At 37.6% G+C, this 22299-nt stretch overlaps 1 protein-coding gene across 1 annotated transcript in view; it reads left to right on the forward strand.

The window, feature by feature from the left end:
- LOC114689346 (tyrosine-protein phosphatase non-receptor type substrate 1-like) overlaps positions 1-10336 on the forward strand; it is a 16769-nt gene extending 6433 nt beyond the window's left edge. The window contains exon 4 of the mRNA XM_037204450.1: positions 9756-10336. Coding sequence (XP_037060345.1) covers positions 9756-10180 — 425 coding nt within the window. The 3' untranslated portion in view covers positions 10181-10336. The remainder of the gene's footprint in view (positions 1-9755) is intronic.
- The last annotated feature ends 11963 nt before the right edge of the window (positions 10337-22299 follow it).

Here is a 22299-nt window from a genome sequence, read left to right on the forward strand (position 1 = left end):
CCATTGGTCCACATGATGGTTTTTATGCCAGTATCAAGCTGTTTTTATTACTGTAGCTCTACAGTAGAGCTTGAAGTCAGGGATCATGATGCCTCCAGAGATTGTTTTATTGTACAAGATTCTTTTAGCTATCCAGGGTTTTTTTTGTTTTGTTTTGTTTTGTTTTTACATATGAAGTTGCGTATTGTTCTTTCCAGATCTGTGAAAATTTTTGTTGGGCTTTTGATGGGGATTGCATTGAATCTGTAGATTGTTTTTGGTAAGATTGCCATTTTTACTATGTTAATCCTACCTATCAATGAGCATGAGAGAACTTTCCATTTACTGATATCTTCTTCAATTTCTTTCTTCAGAGACTTAAAGTTCTTGTCATACAGGTCCTTTGCTTGCTTAGTTAGAGTTACCCCAATGTATTTTATATTACTTATGGCTATTGTAAAGGATGATGTTTATCTAATTTCTTTCTCAGCCCTTTTATCATTTTTATATAGGAGGGCTACTGATTTTTTTTTTGAGTTAATCTTGTATCCTGCCACATTAATGAAAGGGTTTTCAGCTGTAGGAGTTCCCTGGTAGTTTTTAGAGTCACTTATGTACAGTATCATATCATCTGCAAATAGTTAGACTTCTTTCTTTCCAATTTCTATCCCTTTGATCTACTTTTGTTGTCTTATTGCTCTAGCTAGAACTTCTAGTACTATATTGAATAAATATGGGGAGAGTGGACAGCCTTGTCTTGTTCCTTATTTCAGTGGAATCACTTTGAGTTCCTCTCCGTTTAATTTCATGTTGGCTGTCGGCTTCTTGTAATTGCCTTTATTATGTTTAGGAATGTTCCTTGTATTCCTCATCTCTCTAGGACCTTTATCATGAAGAGGCATTCAATTTTGTCAAAGGCTTTTTCAGCTTCTAATGAGATGATCATGTGGTTTTTTTCTTTCAGTTTGCTTATATGGTGTATTACATTGACAGATTTTCATATGTTGAACCATCCTTGCATCCCTGGGATGAAGCCTACTTGATCATAGTGGGTAATTTTTTTATGTGTCTTAGATTTGGTTTAACAATATTTTATTGAGTATTTTTGCATCAGTGTTCATGAGGGAGATTGGTCTGTAGTTCTCTTTCTTTGTTGCATCTTTGTGTGGTTTGGGTTTCAGAGTAATTGTAGCCTCATAAAAAGAGTTTGACAATGTTCCTTCTGTTTCTATTGTGTGGAACAATTTGAAGAGTATTGGAGTTAGCTCCTCTTTGAAATTCTGGTATAATTCTGTGCTGAAACCATCTATCTGGTCTTGGACTTTTTTTGGACTTTTAATTATTGTTTCTATTTCCTTAGGGGTTATTGGCCTGTTTAAATAGTTTATCTGGTCTTGATTTAACTTTGATATGTGGTACTTATCTAAAAAATTGTCCATTTGTTTCAGATTTTCCAATTTTGTGGAGTAAAGGTTTTTAAAGTATGACTTGATGACTCTCTGGATTTCCTCATTGTCTGCTGTTATGTCTCCCTTTTCATTTCTGATTTTGCTAATTTGGATGCTCTGTCTGCCTTTTGGTTAATTTGGAAAAGGGCTTGTCTATCTTATTGATTTTCTCAAAGAACCAACTCTTTGTTTTATTGATCTTTTGTATTGTTCTCTTTGTTTCTATTTCATTGATTTCAGCCCTCAATTTGATTATTTCCTGTTGTCGATTCCTCCTGGGTGACTTTGCTTCTTCTTGTTCTAGAGCTTTCAGGTGTGCTGTTAAGTCACTAGTGTGAGATTTCCCCAACTTCTTTATGTGGACATTTAGTGCTACAAATTTTCCTCTTAGCACTGCTTTCATAATGTCACGTAAGTTTAGGTATGTTGTACTTTCGTTTTCATTGAATTCTAAGAAGCCTTTAATTTCTTTCTTTATTTCTTCCTTGACCCATTGGTGATTCATTTGGGCATTGTTCAGTTTCCATGAGATTTTAGATTTCTGTAAACTTTGTTGTTGTTGAAATCTAACTTTAAGCTATGGTGGTCTGATAAAATACAGGAGATTATTCCAATTTTTTTTTATCTGTTGGAATTTGCTTTGTGACCCAGCATGTGGTTAGTTTTAGAGAAGGTTCCATGAGGTGCTGAGAAGAAAGTATATTCTTTTTTGTTAGGGTGATATCTATTAAGTGAATTTGAGTCATAACTTCTGTTAGATCCCTTATTTCTCTATTAAGTTTCAGTCTGGCAGATCTATCCAGTAGTGAGAGTGGGGTGTTAAAATCCCCCACTACTAGTGTGTGGGGCTTGATATGCGATTTAAGTTTTAGTAATGTTTCTTTTACAAATGTGGGTGCCCTTGTATTTGGGGCATAAATGTTCAGACTTGAGACTTCATCTTGGTGGATTTTCCCTGTGATAAATATGTAATGTTCTTCGTGATCTCTTTCAAGTGATTTTAGTTTGAAGTCTATTTCATTAGATATTAGGATAGCTACACCAGCTTGCTTCTTAAGTCCATTTTATTGGAAAGTCTTTTCCCAGCCTTTTTCTCTGAGGTAGTGTTTGTCTTTAAAGTTGAGGTGTGTTTCTTGTATGCAGCAGAAGGATGGATCTGTTTTCATATCCATTCTGTCAGCCTGTGTCTTTTTCTAGGCGAATTGATATTAATGGCTATTAATGACCAGTGATTGTTAATTCCTATTATTTTTTGTTGGTAGTGTTGGAAGAACATAATACTTCTTTGGTATTTGTTGGTGTGGGGTTATCTACTGCCCGATTTTCATGGTTGTATCTAACTTCCTTAGGTTGACTTTTTCCTTCTAGTGCTTTCTGTAGGTCTGGATTTGTGGACAGGTATTGTTTAAATCTGGTTTTATCAAGGAATATTTTGTTTATTCCATCTATGGTGATTGAGAGTTTTGCTGGATATAATAGTATGGGGTGGCATCCATGGTCTCTTAGTGTCTGCATAATATCTGTCCAGGACCTTCTGGCTTTCAGAGTCTCCACTGAGAAATCTGGTGTTATTCTGATGGGTCTGCCTTTATATATTACTTGGCCTTTTTCCTATGCAGCTCTTAATATTTTTTCTTTATTCTGTATGTTTAATGATTTGATTATTATGTGGTGAGGGGTCTTATTTTTTATCCAGTCTATTTGGTTTCTGTAAGCTTCTTATACCTTCATAGGCATTTTCTTCTTTAAATTAGGAAAGTTTTCTTCTATGATATTGTTGAATATATTTTCTGTGCCTTTGAGTTGGTATTCTTCTCCTTCTTCTATCCCTATTATTCTTAGGTTTTGTTTTTTCATGGTGTCCCAAATTTCCTGAATGTCTTATGTTATGAATTTTTTGGCTTTAGTGTTTTCTTTGACTGATGAATCTATTTCCTCTCTTCCATCACTTGCATTCTGTTGGTTATGCTTGCATCTGTAGTTCCTGTTAATTTACTCAGATTTTCCATTTCTAGCCTTCCCTCAGTTTGTGTCTTCTTTATTGCCTCTATTTCAGTTTTCAAATCTTGGACTTTTTCATTCATCTCTTTAGTTGCTTTTTCTTGACTTTCTTTAAGGGATTTATTGATTTCTTTGAATTTTTTGTTTGTCTTTGAATTCTTTAAGGGTAGTTTTTATTTCTTCTTTAAAAGCCTCTATCGTCTTCTTCAAGTCATTTTAAAGATCTATTTCTTCTGCTTCTTCTGCTTTGGGATGTTCAGATCTTTCTGATGTAGCTCCACTAGGTTCTAGTGGTGCCATATTGGTCTTTATGTGTTTGACTATATTTTTGCACTGGCGTCTACCCATCTCTACCCCCAATCCATAAAAGTGCTGTCTGTGTCTGAGGGAGCCTCTTTTGGTCCAGTTGATAATCTAGGTCTAATGGGAGCTCTTGGTTCAATCTGTTCCCCATGGGTGCAGGGTGTGCTTATGTCTCCGGTTTTCACTGGTGTCACAGTGGGCAGTTTTCTTGGTGAGGAGGCAGAGAAAGGGGCAGCTGGCCAGTCCCAGGTACTCCAATGGCTTGGGGGAGGGGCAGAGGATATGCCCCCTGGAGCATAGGGGATAGGGATCTGGTCTGCCCAATCTGGAGATGGGGCCTTACCGGTTCCCAATCAGTGCAGGGTGGGCTTATGTCTCCCAAGTTGCATCATATTTATTAAGTTTTTCTATTATAACACTATTGTGAGAATTGTATACATGACTAGTGTTTACATCATTTTCTTTCCATACTATACTCCCAACTCCTCCCATGTCGTGCATTCCATTTCAACTTCACAATTTCATCATTATTGTCATATATGTATGTATGTATGTATATATGTATGTGTATGTATGTATTCTTACATAAATTTGACCTGCTAATTCATACTAAAGTTTCTCTTTTCTGTCTTATTTTCCTCCCGCACCTGCATTTAGTATATTTGACCCCCACTGAAGGATGAACCCATGGCAGCATCACATTGACAGTTCCAGACAGCACAGGTCTACTGGGGTGGTTTCCTCTCTTACACTGAGGCTCCTTCTATTTGGTTCTAGCACATCTTTGGAGCTGCACCTTCACAGCTTTCCCAGATCCCTTTCCTCAGAACCCTGACTCCTGTGCACATCTACTCCACACCTGTTCTGTGTGGTTGGTGCCCTCAGAGCACTCACTACAGAGTGTCACCTACAGAGCACTAACCGAACATCACCCACATGGCACTTCCTGCACAGCAGCGTTCCCACTGCCTCCTGTCTCACACTTGGGAGCTGGAAGACAGCAGAGAGAGGAAGACATGAGTGACAGTCAGAGCACTAGGCTTACAAGGCAGCTGTCACATCACAAACTAACTGTGGCGTTTCTGTGTTTCTCTTCTTTGTCACCTGAGAATACAGACTGTACAGGTTTGTTACAGAACACTTCTCAAATCCTGTTGGAAGGTGTTTACTTTTCTGGAAAAGTCTCATCTATCTATGCCATTCACCTCTCACAATCAAGTACTTAAACATCAGTGATGTCTGAGAGTCCAGGCCTGTGACTTTATCATGTATGTCCCTCTCTGCATGTCCCCTCCCCAGCTCTTGGAGCTTATGTGTGAACTTTGCAGTTGAATGGACCAGAGTCATACTGCAGGGTCAATGGGGCCAATGCCTCACTGTGTGACCCCAGGTAAACAGTTCCCTTTTTAATTTGTTTCATCTATGCCAAGGCTTCCCTTCCTTGGCTCCTGCATGGCATCTGAACACTGGGCACAGTTGAGTTTCTGCAGTGATTACTCCAAGTTTACATGGTGCCTGTCCCAGAGCTGGGCTGAAAGCAAGACAATATGAAAATCAGAGTTGGAGAGGCAGATTTCTTTGTTGTTATGGGTATATAGAAAGGCATATATACATTTTTGTAAGTTGATTTTGTATTATGTCTTTTTGTTGAAATTGCTGAAAATGTCTAGAACGTTACTGATGGAACTTAGGGATCTGTTATGTACAAATGTAATAAATGATATAATTGGACTTCAAGACAAAACTTGTATGCTCATTCCAGTATGTGCATAAAAGGCCTTTGACAAAATTCAACTTACCTTCCTATCAGTCATATAAAGACTTCATCATTACATATCTTCTGCAAATAGGGATAGTCCAACTGCTTTCCTTACTCGAGCCCCACTCTATTTGTGCCCCCTCTTTATTACTCCTGCTAGTGCCCCAAGCACACTATTGCAAGAGTGGGGAGAGTGACCAGCCTTGTCACTCCTGATTGTAACAGGATGGCTTCACGTTCTTCTCCATTTAAGATGATTCACGTTCTTCTCCATTTAAGATGATGTTGGCTGTGGGTTTGTCACATGGGGCCTTTATTTTTGTTGATGTGAGTCTGCTGATGTCCTTCTACAACTTATGAACACGTAGTGAATTTTTTGTCAAAGAACTTTTTGGCATTTGTAGAGATGAGCATATGATTTGTGTCTTGACATCCATATGATCTATTAAATAAACTGAGTTACTTATCAATCCTTGCATCTCCAGGAGAAAGTCAACTTAATAGTAGTAGATGGTTTTTTTTAAATGCATACCCATATTCAGTTTGCAATTATTTGTTGAGGATTTTTGCATCTATGTTCACTGTCGAAACTGGCCTGTAGTTTTCTTTATTGTTACATCTTTTCCTGGTTTGTATATAGAATAACACTGGCTTTGTAGAAAGATATTAGAAGTGTTACTTCTGTTTCTATTTTAATAATAATTGAGGAAGTGTTGTGGTAGATCTTTGACAGTCTGGTGCAATTCTGCTGTGATTCTGTCTTGGCCTGGATTGTTTTGTTTTGGTCAGTTTTTTATTTGTATATGTATTGTTTTTGCTGTTTCCATCTCCTTATTTGTTGTGAGTCTAGCCTAGTTGTTTATCTTTTCTTGGTTTATGGTTAATGGTTTGGGAGAATCTAGAAATTTATTTATTTTCTTACATAATGGTGTATAGAATTTGAAGGTATTCCTTTATGATCTTCTAAATCTCATTGGTGTCTATTATAATGTTTTCCCATTCATATCTGGTTCTGTTGAGTTGTCTCCCTTCTTTCAGTCCATTGGGCTAGGAGTCTGTCAATCTTTATCTTCTCAGAGCACTACCTCTCAGATTTCTTGATTCTTTGTACTTTTTTATTTATTTCTTCTTTCATATCTAAAAATTGTAAGTAAACTAAATTATAGAAATCTTACAAAACAGCTACACACTAAAGTTAACCAGACCCAACATCAGGACAGCTCAATGAACTTTTCTATAGTTAGACTACCCATTTGGAATGGAAGTTGTACAACTTCATTGGACTTTAAACTTCCACTGCTGAATATATTTTATACACTTATCTACCATCAAAATATAAAAATCCATGACAGAGGTGTAACAAAACATTTAACTTCATATCCTATTTCATACCTCATATCCATCACCTGCATTCAGTCCTTCCTCTTCCTTATATTTAGTCATTCTTGTTTTCTTTTCTACTTTGTTTACATATATGTATATATTGTTTTTAGATTCCAAATATGAGAGGGGATATGCAGGTTTTTTTTTAATCTGAGATTTTTTATTTCACTTAGATTATACACTTAGTCCATTCACTATCCTTTTAATTTTGTGAATACATTTTTCTTCAAAGCTGAATAGTGTGCCCATGTAGTGTGTGTGTGTGTGTGTGTGTGTGTGTGTGTATGTGTGTATGTATGTATGTGTCTGTAGCTCAAATTTTCATTATCTCTTCACTGTTAAAACCCACCATGAAAAGACAGTGCAATCTGTAGAATTAGGTCTGCACATGTAGAAAGCAATTTTGTGTCTTGTAGTAGACCTGTTTTCTTAAGCCTCCTAAAGTCTTGCTGCCTGAGGCAGCCAAAGTGCTGTACAACTGGGTCATATGGTCAACCAAGCATATGCACTCTCTCTCCTCAGGCCCACATGACATTACTGTGTCCCCTTCCATAGATGATTTTTATTCATTCCTCAGTTGTACTACTTTTGTTTTCTTTTGTTGGTTTGTTTGAGGCAGGGGTTTTCCTGTGTAACAGTCCTGGCTGTCCTGGAACTCTCTCTGTAGACCAGGTTGGCCATGAACTCACAGAGATCTGCCTTCCTCTGCTTCCTGGGTGCAGGGATTAACTTCATGCACCATGACTATACACAGATTCTTTGTTTTATCTCAAAATGTGTTTTGTGACCAGGCTTTTAGAATGATTACTCATTTTTCTATCTCTACACATGTTGAGTTTCCTGAGGACATTCATTCGCCCACACTAGTCATATTTTATTTGCTGTTTGCTCACTATGGCACATTTGCATTCTCCTCAAAGTCAGATATCATGGGTAGTATCTTCTCCCTTGAGCATAGGGACAGGAGAATGCATTTTGACTTGAGTGAGCCATTGCTCTATATCTCTGAAAGAGTGACCTCAGGAGAAAGGACAATTTTCATTACTCACAGGACAGATCTTGGTAGGGTTCACATAGAGTTGTATATTGGTTCCTCCAAAACTGAGAAGATATTCACAACTTGTTTTTATTTGTTTGCATGTTTTTATTTTAAGCTGGGAAGCCTTTCATCTCTTTGAAGGGTCCAGAACAGAGGACAGCCACTTCAAATTCAGTGCCTTTTAACTGCACCGCTGGCCCTTTCAGCTCTCGGAACCTCAGTGTTAACTGGTTAAAGGACAACAATGAACTTCCAGCTTCAGCCCCACAGCGGCTGCCTATCAGCAAAGACATTTACTCTGTCACAAGCAAGGCATGGGTGGCATTGGCCAAGCAAGATATCTTTTCTCAGATCACATGTGAAGTCAACCATGGGGACCTCAATGGGCCCCTAAAAATGACCATCAATCTTTCTCAAGTGCTCCTAGGTGAGTGATCACTGATATAAGTGGTGGGGAAACACTGGTAGCATGGAGGTTTTGCAGAATGCCCCATTTTACAAATGGGGCATAGAAATTGATCACTGCCAGCCTTGAACACATGAATATGGATTAAAAGTACACGTTCCAGGTGCTAGACAGCTGGGCTTTGATCTTAACTGTATCATTTCATAGGCTACAGAATATTGGCCGCGTGTCTTAAATATTCTGTGCTCAAGTTACCCTAAAATTAGGAATAAAACCAACTCTTACTTTGTTAGCTTCCTCTGAAGATTAAACTAGCTGTTCATCTAGAACAACAAGAACCATGCCTAACAAACTGTTAGTTGTTTACAAATGTTTGTCTTGCTATTATATAGACCTATCATACCACTCTAAACATATTTGTCCTATTTATATCATTGCTTATGTATAAAATTTCTAAATATTTATTATTAGCTGGAGCTTGTGATATATAACATGTAATGGCAGCTCCTTGGGGGAACAGACAGGGATATAACAAGTTCCAGTCTTGTAAGCGTTAAGACTGAGTTCAAGACTGGCCTGGAAAACTTAGTGAAATCAAATATAATAAGTGAAAAATGGCGCTGAGGATGTACTTCCGTGGTGGAGTGCTTGTCTTCTCTGTATAAAATCCTGTGTTCTGGGAAATCTCCAACATTGTGTAAAATATTATTCACTCAATAAACAATGAATAGTTACTGTGTGCCAGACACTGTTGTAGGTGTTTTAATTATAAGTTTCCTGTTCTTGTGGGGCAATTCATTTTAATAATTCCTATAATTATATGTCATGATATGGAATATTTAACTCTGACCAGATTAGACACCCATGTGTTTCCAGCTACATTTCATGAATATTTATACTTGTCCCTATTTGTCTTACATGAAACATATACAAAGTTGTTTATTTAAAAAGAGAGTGAACTTGTGAACTCTCTTTACTTGGGAACTCACAACACCTATACAAGAATTGCACAAGATCAAGCCACTTGAGATTCCAGCAGGAAATGGAGGTCCTCGTGGACCCCTGCCCTCTAGCTGTGACCTCCGGACAGCTTGTAGTTTCTGAGGGAATGATAGTGAGGTTTCTTTAAGGGCATGGCCCTGGTAGGTCAAGCATGCTCCAGTGTCCCAAACCCATGAGTATATAGGCAGTACAAATTTGACTGGCTGGAATATAAAAAGAAAAGTGAGGCTGAAGGGGTGGTTTAGCGAAGGCAGACGGATCAGGAACTCAAGGTCATTCCTAGCTACATAGTGAGTTCAAGGTCATCTTGGAATTTTTGGGATCATGCCAATCAACCACTCAGTTGAATCTTAACAAAATGACTGAGAGACATTGGAACAGGGAAATAAGACAGTACCAAGATTTCACCTCTGTTCAATTATTGTTCCTGTCTAGTTATCCCCACACTGAAGATCACCATGATTCGTGATCATGTTCATCAAAGAGTGAACCTGACTTGCCATGTAAACCGCTTCTATCCCCAAAACTTGCAACTCACCTGGACTAAGAATAACAACAAGATCCTGACTCCTGAGCTTCCTCAAGCCACCAGAAACTCTGATGGGACATACTCTCTAAAATCCACATTGCAAGAAGATGCCAAATCAGATGAAAGCATCTTTAGCTGCTGGGTGTTCCAGTATGACCAGCCTCCACTGGGTGTCAACATCACCCTGGGCGCACAGGCCTCCCATAAGGGAAATGGTGTATTTCTCATCTCCTTTGTATCCTCAGGGCATTGTTGCTGTGGGATGATGATTCTGTATACTGTGACTCTGTATTACACCCATTGGTTAATAATAAAGCTGTTTGTTCAATAGCAAGGCAGGACAATCCAACTGGGGACTAGGATGAAGGAGGGCAGAGTTCAGAGCCAGTAGCTCATGAAACAAGATGCTAGAGGACCAGTAAAGCCACAGACTATGTGACAATACATAGATAAATAGAAATGGGTTAATTAAAAGTAGGAGCTAGTTAATAATAAACCTGAGATACTGGCCAAGTATTTTGTAATTAATATAAGCTTCTGTGTGTTTATTTGGGACCAGGTGGTCAGGATAGAAAAGCTTTCCCATATTTTACACATTGTGGCTGAATGGCTAGAGATTCATGGAAATCCTTGGGGGAAATGGAGAAAGGAAGTCCTCCCTTTAGAGAATACTATTGGACCTGCAACTCAGCCCTCTTTTTTCCAGATACTTCCACCAAGAAATGAGTCTCCTTTGATGTACTCATCACTGTAGTGTGATCCTAATTAGTCTTAATAATAATAACCCAGAGTCAGAGATCAGGGCAAAAGCTGAAAGATTAGAGAAGCAAAGGAGCAGCCACAGTCATTCTTACCTCTCCAATTACTCAACAGAAAAGGGGCAAGCTCCTATCTCCAAACCATCTTATCATTTCCTCTCTCTGCCCAGCCACATTACTTCCTGTCTCCTGCTTATACAGACCTCCATATCTCTATGGTTAACTAGTGGCTAACTTTACCCTCTGATCTTCAGGCAAGCTTTATTTGTCAGAACACAAACAAATTATAACAATGTTTCCCCCTTTTTGTCTAAAATAAAATAACTAACATAGAAAAACTATATATAAAAAACAAAAAAAAAAAAAAAAAAAAAAAAAAAACAAAAAAAAAAGAAAAGAAAAACTATATATAATAAATACAATAACTATATACAGATATTTACAGACAATAATTATATCAACAATGTCTAGTTCAATAACATTTGACAAATTCAGAGAAAACAATCTATTATCTATCCTATCTTGGTGAGTCCAAAGGTTTGTACCTAATTCACCTTCTATCCTGATTTTTTTTTTACCAACCCAAAACTATCTCCTGATGTCTCTCATCTCTATACACTTTACACCTCTTTAGTGAGTTTTTTTTCTGAATTTGTTAACAAGGAAAACTATAACTATCTAGTCTTCAACCCCATCAGAGACATAAGAAGTAAATAATATGACCTGAATAAGCAGGAAATGCAAGCAAGAGACTTCCAAAGATTTAAGAAATGATAGAAATAGCTGGCAGCCTGGAGAGTCACCCAAGGTTCCTCTGTAACTTTGGGGCATCCATATTTGGCCTACAGGCCTAGAATATCTGCCAGACGTTTTTGTGAAGCAGGATATTCAGAAGGGCTTTCCTACCTTGTCTTGGCAAGGTGCAGTCCTTTCTTTTGTATCCTGCTTGTCCAGTTTGGACAGCATATGTCAGCAGTTGAGGCAAGGGCACATTCTTCCTCAGTGGCTGACTTTTGCCACAAAAAGAGTAAATTCCATATGGAGTTTCCTCAATGTCCATCATCTTTTGTGATGTAGATTGGTGCTGCCAGGAGCAGACATGTCTCATTGCCATAAAAAAGAACCTATGTTATTAAAACATATTAAATGTCATATTCTGTAGATCTCTGAAGTGTTTGAAAACCACCTGTCTACATAAAATGTATCTGTTTGACCTTGAAATCATACCTAATGTGACTATAAGTTTAATTGCAATAGGTTACTAACTACTAACCTGCTTTTCCTTATTACCCTAAATAGTTTGAAATAATAACTTTCAAGGACTAGAAATTTGTATTACATTGTTAAATGATCTGTATAGGTATAATACCTTGAACAAGAGTAAAAATGCATGTACAGTATGCTCTAATATAAATAACCCCAAATTTGTATCAATATACAAAAATCAATATAAATGAAAATATTTAAAACTAGTTGTTGCTTTTTGGTTTAAAAGTATATTTAGTAATCTGTCTTTTTACCCTATCATTTCTCTAACATACACACAGTATAACAAAAATAATCTTAATTTTGTATCAATATAAAAAAATCAAAGCCAATGTAAAATATTTAAAAGTAGTAGTTACTTTTTTGGTTTAAAATTAGATTCAATAATCAATTCTTTTATTCTTTTTTTGTTGTTTTTTTTCAAGACAGGGTTTCACTGTGTAGCTTTGTGCCTTTTCTGGAACTCACTCTGTAGCTCAGGCTGGCCTCGAACTCACAGAGATCGGCCTGCCTCTGTCTCTCGAGTGCTGAGATTAAAGGTGTACACCACCACCGCCCAGCTCAATTTTTTTATTCTATCATATCTATTTCCCCCTTTTTCTTTTCAGAATAGATTCAATAATCTACTCTTTTATTTTGTCATTTCTATAATCCACTTTTTTTCTTTTCAAAACACGAACACTGAATATAATCTCTTTTCTTCAGCTTTTTTTCCTGACCATTACCAATTACAACTTGTAACCAATCACTCTACACAATGACAAATATCTATAACTCACTGAACAGCCAGAAACCACCCAGCCCACCTCTTGGGAATATGCTGGGAGCCATAGAAATATGAAGTAGGATTTCAGCTGATTATGACAAGCTAATACCTGGAATAACCTTCAAGGGGATAAAGCCAAGGCTCAATGAGTCTTGGTGATATTGGCTCTTGAATATTAGTAGTTTTCCTGCAACAAATTTCTTGCATGTTATCATAGCTTTTCTATTCAATTCTTTTTCTAAAAACAGTATGTTTGATCGTTCATTGGGCACACTTTCCCCACTACTATTGGAATATTTGGATAACCTTCTTCCAACTCAGCTAACAACAGACAGTCAAAGCAGTTGCCCAATAAAATGCTGAATATGTATCTATGGTATGGTGTACATATGTTAATTTTCCAAATTCTACAAAATGAAACACATCCATCTGCCAGAATTCATTTCTTTGAGTACCCTTTGGGTTACTTCCTGAAGGCAAAGAAGTTTGTTATATAAAGAACAAGTAGGACATTTTCTCATAATTTCCTTGGCTGGTTGCCAAGTGATGGAAAAATCTTTTTTCAAACTTTTGCATTTGACATGGTATTTTTTTAATGAAACTCTGAGGCCTCCATCACATTTCCTACCAATAGTTGATCAATTTCATTATTACCTTGTGCTAGAGGGCCTGGTAGACCCATATGGGATACAATATGTGCTATATATAAGGGATGGTTCTATTTCTGATTATTTCTTGTAACTGAATAAATAATAATGTCAATTCTGTGTGTCATCTGGTATAAATTCAGCAGTTTCAATATATAAAACAACTCTTTCTCCATATTGAGAACCAGTAACTATATTAAAAGGTTCTGGAAAACCTAATAATACCATGAGAATAGCACATAATTCTGACTTTCAAACAGAGTCATAAGGGCTTTAAGCCACTTTATTCAAATTTCCTGATTTATAACCTGCCTTTCCTGATTTGTTTGCATCAGTACCAAATGTAAGGGCTCCAGAAATTGGTGTTCCCCATACAATGCGAGGAAGGATCTAGTTAGTTCTCTATATCAACTGAATTTTATTGCTTTGGGAGATATTTTTTATTAATCTCTCCAAAAAATTACTACAGGCTCTTTGCCAATGTTCATTTTCTGCCCATAATGAGTCAATTTCAGCATTAGTAAAAGGTACTACAATTTGTGCTGGGTCTATTCCTGCTAACTGATGAAGTCTCAATTTTCCTTTTAGAATCAACTCAGAAACTTTTTCTACGTAAATTTTAATATTTTTTACTCTGTTTATGTGGTAAAAATATCCATTCTAAGATAATATCTTCCATCTGCATTAAAATCCCTGTAGGGGAATGTGTAGGGGATAAAATGACCAGAATGCAACCAAACGTGCATCCACATTTCAGATCCACATGTGCATCCTGTAATTTCTTTTCCACCAAAACAAATGCTCTCTCAGCTTCAGCTGATAATTCTCTTGGACTATTTAAGTCCTTGTCACCTTTCAAGGTTTGAAACAAATTACTCAGCTCTTGATTTGTTACTCCAATAGTGGGCTGTAGATAGATAATGTCTCCCAGCAAGTTTCAAAAGTCATTAAGAGACCACAATTGATCTCTCCTTATTTGTACCTTTTGGGGGTTGAATTTTTGTAAGCCTATTTTATATCCTAGGTAATTAATAGAATCTCCTTTTGTATTTTTTTCAGGAGTAATTTGTAATCCCCAACAAGGCAAAATTTTTCGTTACTCCTTCAAACATTTTCTCTAAGGTATCTACATTTGAACCAGCTAGAAAAATATCATCCATATAATGGTAAATTATAAATTCAAGAAACTGCTTACATATCATTTCCAATGGCTGTTGTACAAAGTATTGCATGGAGTCAGGCTATTTAACATTCCCTGTGGGAGAACCTTCTATTGATATCTCTTAACAGGCTGGGAATTATTATAAGTACACACCGTGAAGGTAAATTTTTTCTATTCTTTTCTTGTAAATGTATAGTGAATAATCAGTCTTTTAAATCAACAACTGTAAGAGGCCATCCTTTAAGTAATAGAGAAGGCAAAGGAATTCCAAGCAGTAGAGAACTCATTGGCTGAATCACCATATTAACAGCTCTTAGATCTGTTACCATTCTCCTTTTTCCAGATTTCTTTTTAATAACAAGTACAGGAGAATTCAAAGGTCTGGTTGATTCTTCAATATGCTGAGCATTTAGCTGCTCCTGTACCAGCTCTTTCAAGGCCTGTAAATGCTATGATGTCAAGGGCCATTGCTCAACCCATACAGATTTGTCCATCAACATTTTGAAGGTAGAACTGTTGGTACTTTTGAGAGATCAGGAGCTGTTGTGCCCTGTTCTTGTACAACCTGAATGGTTGGTGACTATTGTTTATAATACCTTTTAATATTTTCCCAGAAACATATGTTAGTTTACAGTTTGTTTCTGAGATTGGAAAAATATTAATTTGTGTATTCCATTCCTTATCAAATCACATGCCTATAAATTCATTGCTGTTAGCCACACATAGCTTTAATTTTCCTCTCTGTCCTTCTATCCCTATACATTAGAACCATCTCATGCTTTGTTTTACCTGAGATAATGTTCCAATCCCTAAAAGCTGAACATATACCTCCTGAGGATGCCAATTTTGATGCCATGGTTCTGGTGCAATTATCATTACATCCTCACCTTTGTCTATAAGACCTTCAATGACAATGTCATTTATTCATATTTTTAACTTTGGTCTTTGATCATTTATGGAAGTTTGCCAAAATATTTGCTTTACAGTTTCTCCTGAAATTTTTGTTTTATCTTCAATAGCTGTTCTAGCATCCAGAGCAGTATTTTTTTTTACAATAGGCATTAGGTTCTTTAATTGCTCTGGGAAGACATTTCCCCCATGGTCACAGTAAATGACTGAACTAAATTTGATATGGGGGCCTTCAAGAGGACCCCAAAGTGTTTCCTGATGGTAAAGGGTTACCTTGTCTGTCCTTTGTTGATCTACATTCACTGGTGCAATGTCATCCTTTACCATACCTTCTGCATACTCCAGAAATGAGAAGCATTCTGTTTGGATTATCCTTAGAAAAAAAAAAACACTGTTTCTAGGAATGCCCTGCCTACAATTCCTTTGTAGGTGACCTGATTTACTACAATTAAAATACCTGACATTTTGATTTTTCAAGTCTCTGGAAATCACCTCTCCTATCCAAGCATCATCATTGTTATGAGATCAATATTGACTGTATCTCAGATCCATACCTCTATGGGTATTGATCTTATCTTTAAAAGGCCCTTTTGCATTGTAAATTAGCATTTTCAAAAGCCAGATATTCAATTATCTGTCTAGCATATGAATTTGATATCATTCTATTTACTACTGAAGTCAATCTTTGTTAAAAAAATAAATAAAAATAAAACAGTGAAGGTTTCATTTGGGCCTTGTATAACTTTAGTAAATGACTCAGTTCTCTTTCTAACTTCTTCAATTCTGTCTCAAGCATTCATAGAGCCAGGGTGTGATCATCATATAGAAACTGTCTTTGTACATCACCATAGTTGCCCTCTACAAGAAATTGGTCTTGGGAGATTTCAATACCTCTAGCCTTACTTCATTGTTCAATGGTCTTAGCCTCTTCTTTTCATCAGGTTCTCCACTGTAATTGAGGGCCAGGCTCCAATACTGCTTTTAAAGTCTCTCCAGTCTTGTGGGATAATTCTGTTACTAGTTGACAATGAATTTAACATCTGCCTCACAAAGGTGAATACATACTGTATGATACTATCACTTCCTTAAATCTCAAGTCTAACATTTTCCCAGGAGTTGATTCAGCTCTTGCATAGCCTTGGGAATACCTGTCGATTTGGCAGTTCTTGGAAGATAACTGGATAAATTAAGGTTTGTTGTTTGAAAACCTTGGGCTGTTCCTCTCTAAACTTATAATGCAATGCTGGGATTGGTTCTCCTTTAAATTCCTCTGTCTGGGTCTCAATATCTCTATGATCTGTTTTAATAAATTTTTCTAAAATTTGTGTCTTGGCACTCATATTAACCAACTTTTTTAGGGATAAAGCAAGAATGATCCAACTGATGCTGTTTATCATTGACATTATGTAAATCCCATCTAAGTTAATTATTCTCTCATTTAATTGTTCCATTTTTAAACCATCCATTGTGTAATCATACAGAGACTTAACGCCCTCCATCATAACAGTGATTCCCATTTTTTTAAATGGGAAAACACTCTCCATCTCTTTTTTTTTTAGCTAATTCCCCCTTTAAGAAATGCCAATTATTGTGTCAATAAATCTGATGATGATGACAGTGAAGATGCAAGACTGACAGTTGCTACATAGAACAGTAGAAGCCCAAGTGGGTTTTCAAGGCAGCTACCTAGTTTGGCAGCAGGCCAAGGAGGGGATCCAGGGAAAACCCACAACCCACAGGGAAAGGAAGCCCCCTGTCTGCAAAATGCACATGAGATTGTGAAGGTGGGAGAAGGGAGGAAGGGGGATCTGTGGGTGGCATGAAAAGTGAGTAGAAAATTTCTTAATAAAGAAAAATTTAAAAAAATAGCATCATGAAGATGCTAGAGGCCTTTCAAGAAAAAATGAAATTGAAGAAAAGACAAACAAAAAACTGGAAGAAATCAATAAAGAAATTGAGAAAAAGACAAAGAAAAATTGGAAGAAATCAATAAAGAAGTAGAGGAAAAGACAAATAAAAATTGGAATAAATCAATAAATCCTTAAAGAAAACCATGAAAAAGCAATTAAACATGTGAGGGAAATAGTTCAGGACCTGAAAAGGGAAATAAAAACAATGAAGAAGACACAAACAGAGGAAATGCTGGAATTGGAAAATCTGAGTAAATGAACAAGAAACACAGGTGCAAGCATAATCAACAGAATACAAGAGATGAAAGACAGAATCTCTGGTGTAGAGGATACAATAGAAGAAATAGATTCATCAGTCAAAGAAAATACCAAAGCCAAAATATCATAACACAAAATGTCCAGGAAATATAGGACACCATGAAGTGGCCAAACCTAAGAATAATAGCAATAGAAGAAGGAGAATACCAACTCAAAGGCATAGAAAATATATTCAACAAGATCATAGAAGAAAACATTCCCAACACAAAGAATGAAATAACTATGAAGATACAAGAAGCTTATATAACACCAAACAGACTAGACCCCCAAAAAAGTTCCCTCGCACATAATAATTAAACAACTAAACCTACAGCATAAAGAAAGAATATTAAGAGCAGCAAAGGAAAAAGGCCAAGTGACTATAAAGGCAAACCCATCAGAATAACACCTGATTTCTCAATGGAGAAACTGAAAGCCAGAAGGACCTAAAAAGATGTAATGCAGACACTAAGAGATCATGGATGCCAGCCTTGACTAATATACCCAGCAAAACTTTCAATCATCATAGACGGAGTGAACAAGACATTCTAAGACAAAACCAGATTTAAACAATTTCTATCCACAAATCCAGCCCTACAGAAAGCACTAGAAGGAAAATTCCAACCTAAGGAAGTCAGATACACCTACGAAAACACAGGCAATAGATAACCCCACAGCAGTAAATCTCAAAGAAGAGAAATACATACACACTACCACCAAAAGTTAACAGGAATTAACAATCACTGGTCATTAATATCCATTAATATCAATGGACTTAATTCACCTACAAAAAGACACAGGATACTGAATGGAACAAGTTGGAGGGGAAGAAATCAAACTTTCACTATTTGTAGATGACATGATAGTATACATAAGTGACCCCAAAAATTTGACCAAGGAACACTTAAAGCTGATAAACGCCTTCAGTAATGTGGCAGGATACAAGATTAACTCAACAAAATCAGTAGGTCTCCTATATACAAATGAAAAATGAGCTGAAAAAATCAGAGAAATAACACCCTTTACAATAGCCACAAATAATATATAATACCTTAGGGTAACACTACCTAAGCAAGAGAAGGACCTGTATAACAAGATCTTTAAGTCCCTGAAGGAAAAAATTGAAGATATCAGAAAATGAAAAGGTCTCCCATGCTCATGGATGGTAGTATTAACATAGTACAAATGGCAATCCAACCAAAAGCAATCTACAGATTCAATGCAAACCCCATCAAAATCCCAGGATAGCCAAAAGTACCTTGTACAATAAAACAACCTCTGGAGGCATCACAATCCCTGACTTCAAGCTCTACTATAGAGCTACAGTAATAAAAACAGCTTGGTACTGGCATAAAAACCGACATGTGGACCAATGCAATCAAACAGAAGACAATGACATTAATCTGCACACTTATGAACATATAATTTTTGACAAAGAAGCCCAAACTGTACAGTAGAAAAAAGAAAGCATCTTCAACAAATGGTGCTGGCATAACTGGATGTCAACATGTAGAAGATTGCAAATACATCCATATCTGTCACTGTGCACAAAACTTAAATGCAAGTGGATCAAAGACTTCAACATAAATCCAGTTACTCTGAACCTGGTTGAAGATAAAGTAGGAAGTAGTCTTGAATGCATTGGCACTGGAGATCACTTCCTAAATATAACATCAGTAGCACAGACACTGAGAGTAACAATTAATAAATGGGACCTCTTGAAACTGAGAAGCTTTTGTAGGGCAAAGAACATAGTCAATAAGACAAAACAATAGCCTACAGAATCAGAACAGATCTTTACCAACCCCACATCTGACAGAGGGCTGATATCCAGAATATATAAAGAACTCAAGAAACTAGACTTCAAAATACCTAACGGTCCAATTAAAAAATGGGTTATAGAGCTAAACAGAGAATTCTCAACAGAAGAAGCTGAAATGGTTGAAAGACATTTAAGGAATTGCTCAACATCCTTAGTCATCAGGGAATTGCAAATCAAAACAACTCTGAGATACCATCTTACACCTGTCAGAATGGCTAAGATCAAGAACACTGAAGACAGCTTATGTTGGAGAGGATGTGGAGCAAGGGGAACACTCCTCCACTGTTGGTGGGAATGCAAACTTGTACAGCCACTTTGGAAATCAGTATGGCGCTTTCTCAGGAAATTGGGACTCAATCGTTCTGAAGACACAGCTATACCACTCTTGAGCATATACCCAAGGAATGCTCAATCATACCACAAGGACACATGCTCAGCTATGTTCATAGGAGCATTACTTTTTAATAGCCAGAACATGGAAACAACCTTGATGCCCTTCAACTGAAGAATGGATAAAGAAAATGTGGTACATGTACACGATGAAGTACTACTCAGCAGAGACAAACAATGACATCATGAGATTTGCAGGCAAATGGATGGAACTAGAAAATATCAACCTGAGTGATGTAACCCAGACTCAGAAAGACAAACATGGTTGTACTAACTCATAAGTGGATATTAGATGTAAAGCAAAGGATAAACAGACAGCAACTCATAGTTCCAGTGAGACTAGCTATTAAAAAGGACCCTATGAAAGACACAGGGATCACCCAGCGACAGAGATGAGATCTACATGAGCAAACTGGGGGTGAGGGGGGTAATGGAGGACAAGGGTTGAGGGAAAGAGAGCTTAGGGGAGCAGCAGGTCCTAGCTGAATCAGGAACAGAGTGGGAGAACAAGGAAAGAGATACCTTGATAAATGAAGACACCATGGGAATAGGAAGAAGCAGAATGCTAGAGAGGCCCCCAGGAATCCACAAAGATGACTCCGCTATATAGGCAATGGTCAAGAGAGTGCTTGAGCTGACCTACTCTGGTGATCAGATAGCCAAACACCCTAACTGTCATGACAGAACTCTCATCCAGTGACTGATGGAAGCAGATGCAGAGATCCATGGCCAAGCTCCAGGAGTCCAATTGACAAGAGAGAGGAGGGATTATATAAGCAAGAGATATCGAGAATATGATTGGAAAAAGTACAGAGACAACTAGCCAAACTAGTGGAAATACATGAACTGTGGACCAATAGCTGAGAAGCCCCATTGGAACTGGACTAAGCCCTCTGGATGAATGAGACAGTTGTTTAGCTTGAACTGTTTAGGAGGCCCCCAGGCAGTGGGACCAAGACTTGTCCTTGGTTCATGAGCTGGCTTTTTGGAAACTAATGCCTATGCTGAGACACTTTGCTCAGCCTTAGTGCAGGGAGGAGGGTATTGTACCTGCCTCAACTGAATGTACCAGGCTCTGTTGACTCTCCATGGGAGACCTTGCCTTGGAGGAGTTGGGAATGGGGGGTGGGTTGTGGGGAAGGCTGGGGGTGTGAGGAAGGAGGACAGGGGAATCCCTGGTTGATATGTAGAACAAATAGAAAAATCTCTTTAAAAAAAAGAAAGAATTCTCAAAGGTAATCATCCCACAAACCTTCAAATATTCTTGGGTCCTAATTTGGTTGAAAAGTAGAAATAAGAAAAATATCCCCCTAGTGGGATGTCCAGATCTGGGAAACAAACTCCAAAACAATGCTTTTTCATGGGAAGCAAGTTGTATCATTTCTTAAAACTTTCTTTAAATTTTATTACTATTTTGAGATTTGTATACAGGACTACTGCAATTATGTTATTTCCACTCCACACTTCCCCTAAACTGCGCCCATGACCCCCATTCCCTCTCAAATTCACAATCTCTTTATTATTGTCATATATGTATGTGTGTCTTGTATAATATTAGTGGGACCAGCCTTAATATTATACATCCCAGGGGCTCAGGAGAGAGAACTACTGACGGCGAGGACTATTATCAGGAAATATAATCTCAGCACACCGAGTTCTATATTTTACTTGCTTTAATTCCTCTGGCATAACATTCCTTTATACACAGCTTCAGTTCTGTTCTCATGTCTAGCTCCTTTCTTGCCTGACTTCTCTCTATATTTATCTACTGTCCCCTCTAGGTTCTATCTTAATTCCTTCATCTAGTTCTGTCCCTTCTAGGTTCTCATCTATCTAGTTCTTTCCCCCATCAGCTTCTCTCCCATCTCCTTCTCTCTCATCTGGCTCTTCCTCATCTTGTTCTTCCCCATCTGGCTCTTCCTCATCTTCCATCTCGTTCCTCTTGTCCTCTCTTCTTGTCCTTCAATCTAGTTCTTCCCCGTCTCAGTTTGTTCCTCTCAAGTTCTTACCCATCTAGTTTCTTCCATTCTCTTCTCTCTTCTCCCTGCCTCCTGGAAGTCTCGGAATATAAAGGGAGGGTCCGAGCTAAATTGTGTAAAGCTATTACTTAACGTCCGTCCACCTCTCCTAGGCGGTGTCCCCTTGTGGAATTTACCTTAAGTCAGGTGACTTGCATGTGGGCTGTTACCATTGTTAGTCCACCTGGGACTAACAATAGGCGCCCACCTGGGTGGTGTTTCCTGTAGTCCTTGAAAGTGGCCAAGGGAGATAGATAATCTGATTCCAGAGAAAGCCTTTCCTGAGGCTGTTCTCCAAATACCTGGAATGTGTATGTCCAGAGAGTGATCAGTCTACACTGTTAGTCCTTCTCAGGGGAAAGTCAATTGGAAAAACTATGAAGGCACACATGATTTTCATAACAGAAGACAGCTGATATATAACAAGCCAAGTAACACCAAAAACTCCTTGGGATTTGGCTTCCTCTGGAGGAATTCCCTGATCCCTCCAGGTAGTGACTTTGCC

The sequence above is a fragment of the Peromyscus leucopus genome, chromosome 4 (assembly GCF_004664715.2).
Source record: "Peromyscus leucopus breed LL Stock chromosome 4, UCI_PerLeu_2.1, whole genome shotgun sequence".
Taxonomy (NCBI): domain Eukaryota; kingdom Metazoa; phylum Chordata; class Mammalia; order Rodentia; family Cricetidae; genus Peromyscus; species Peromyscus leucopus.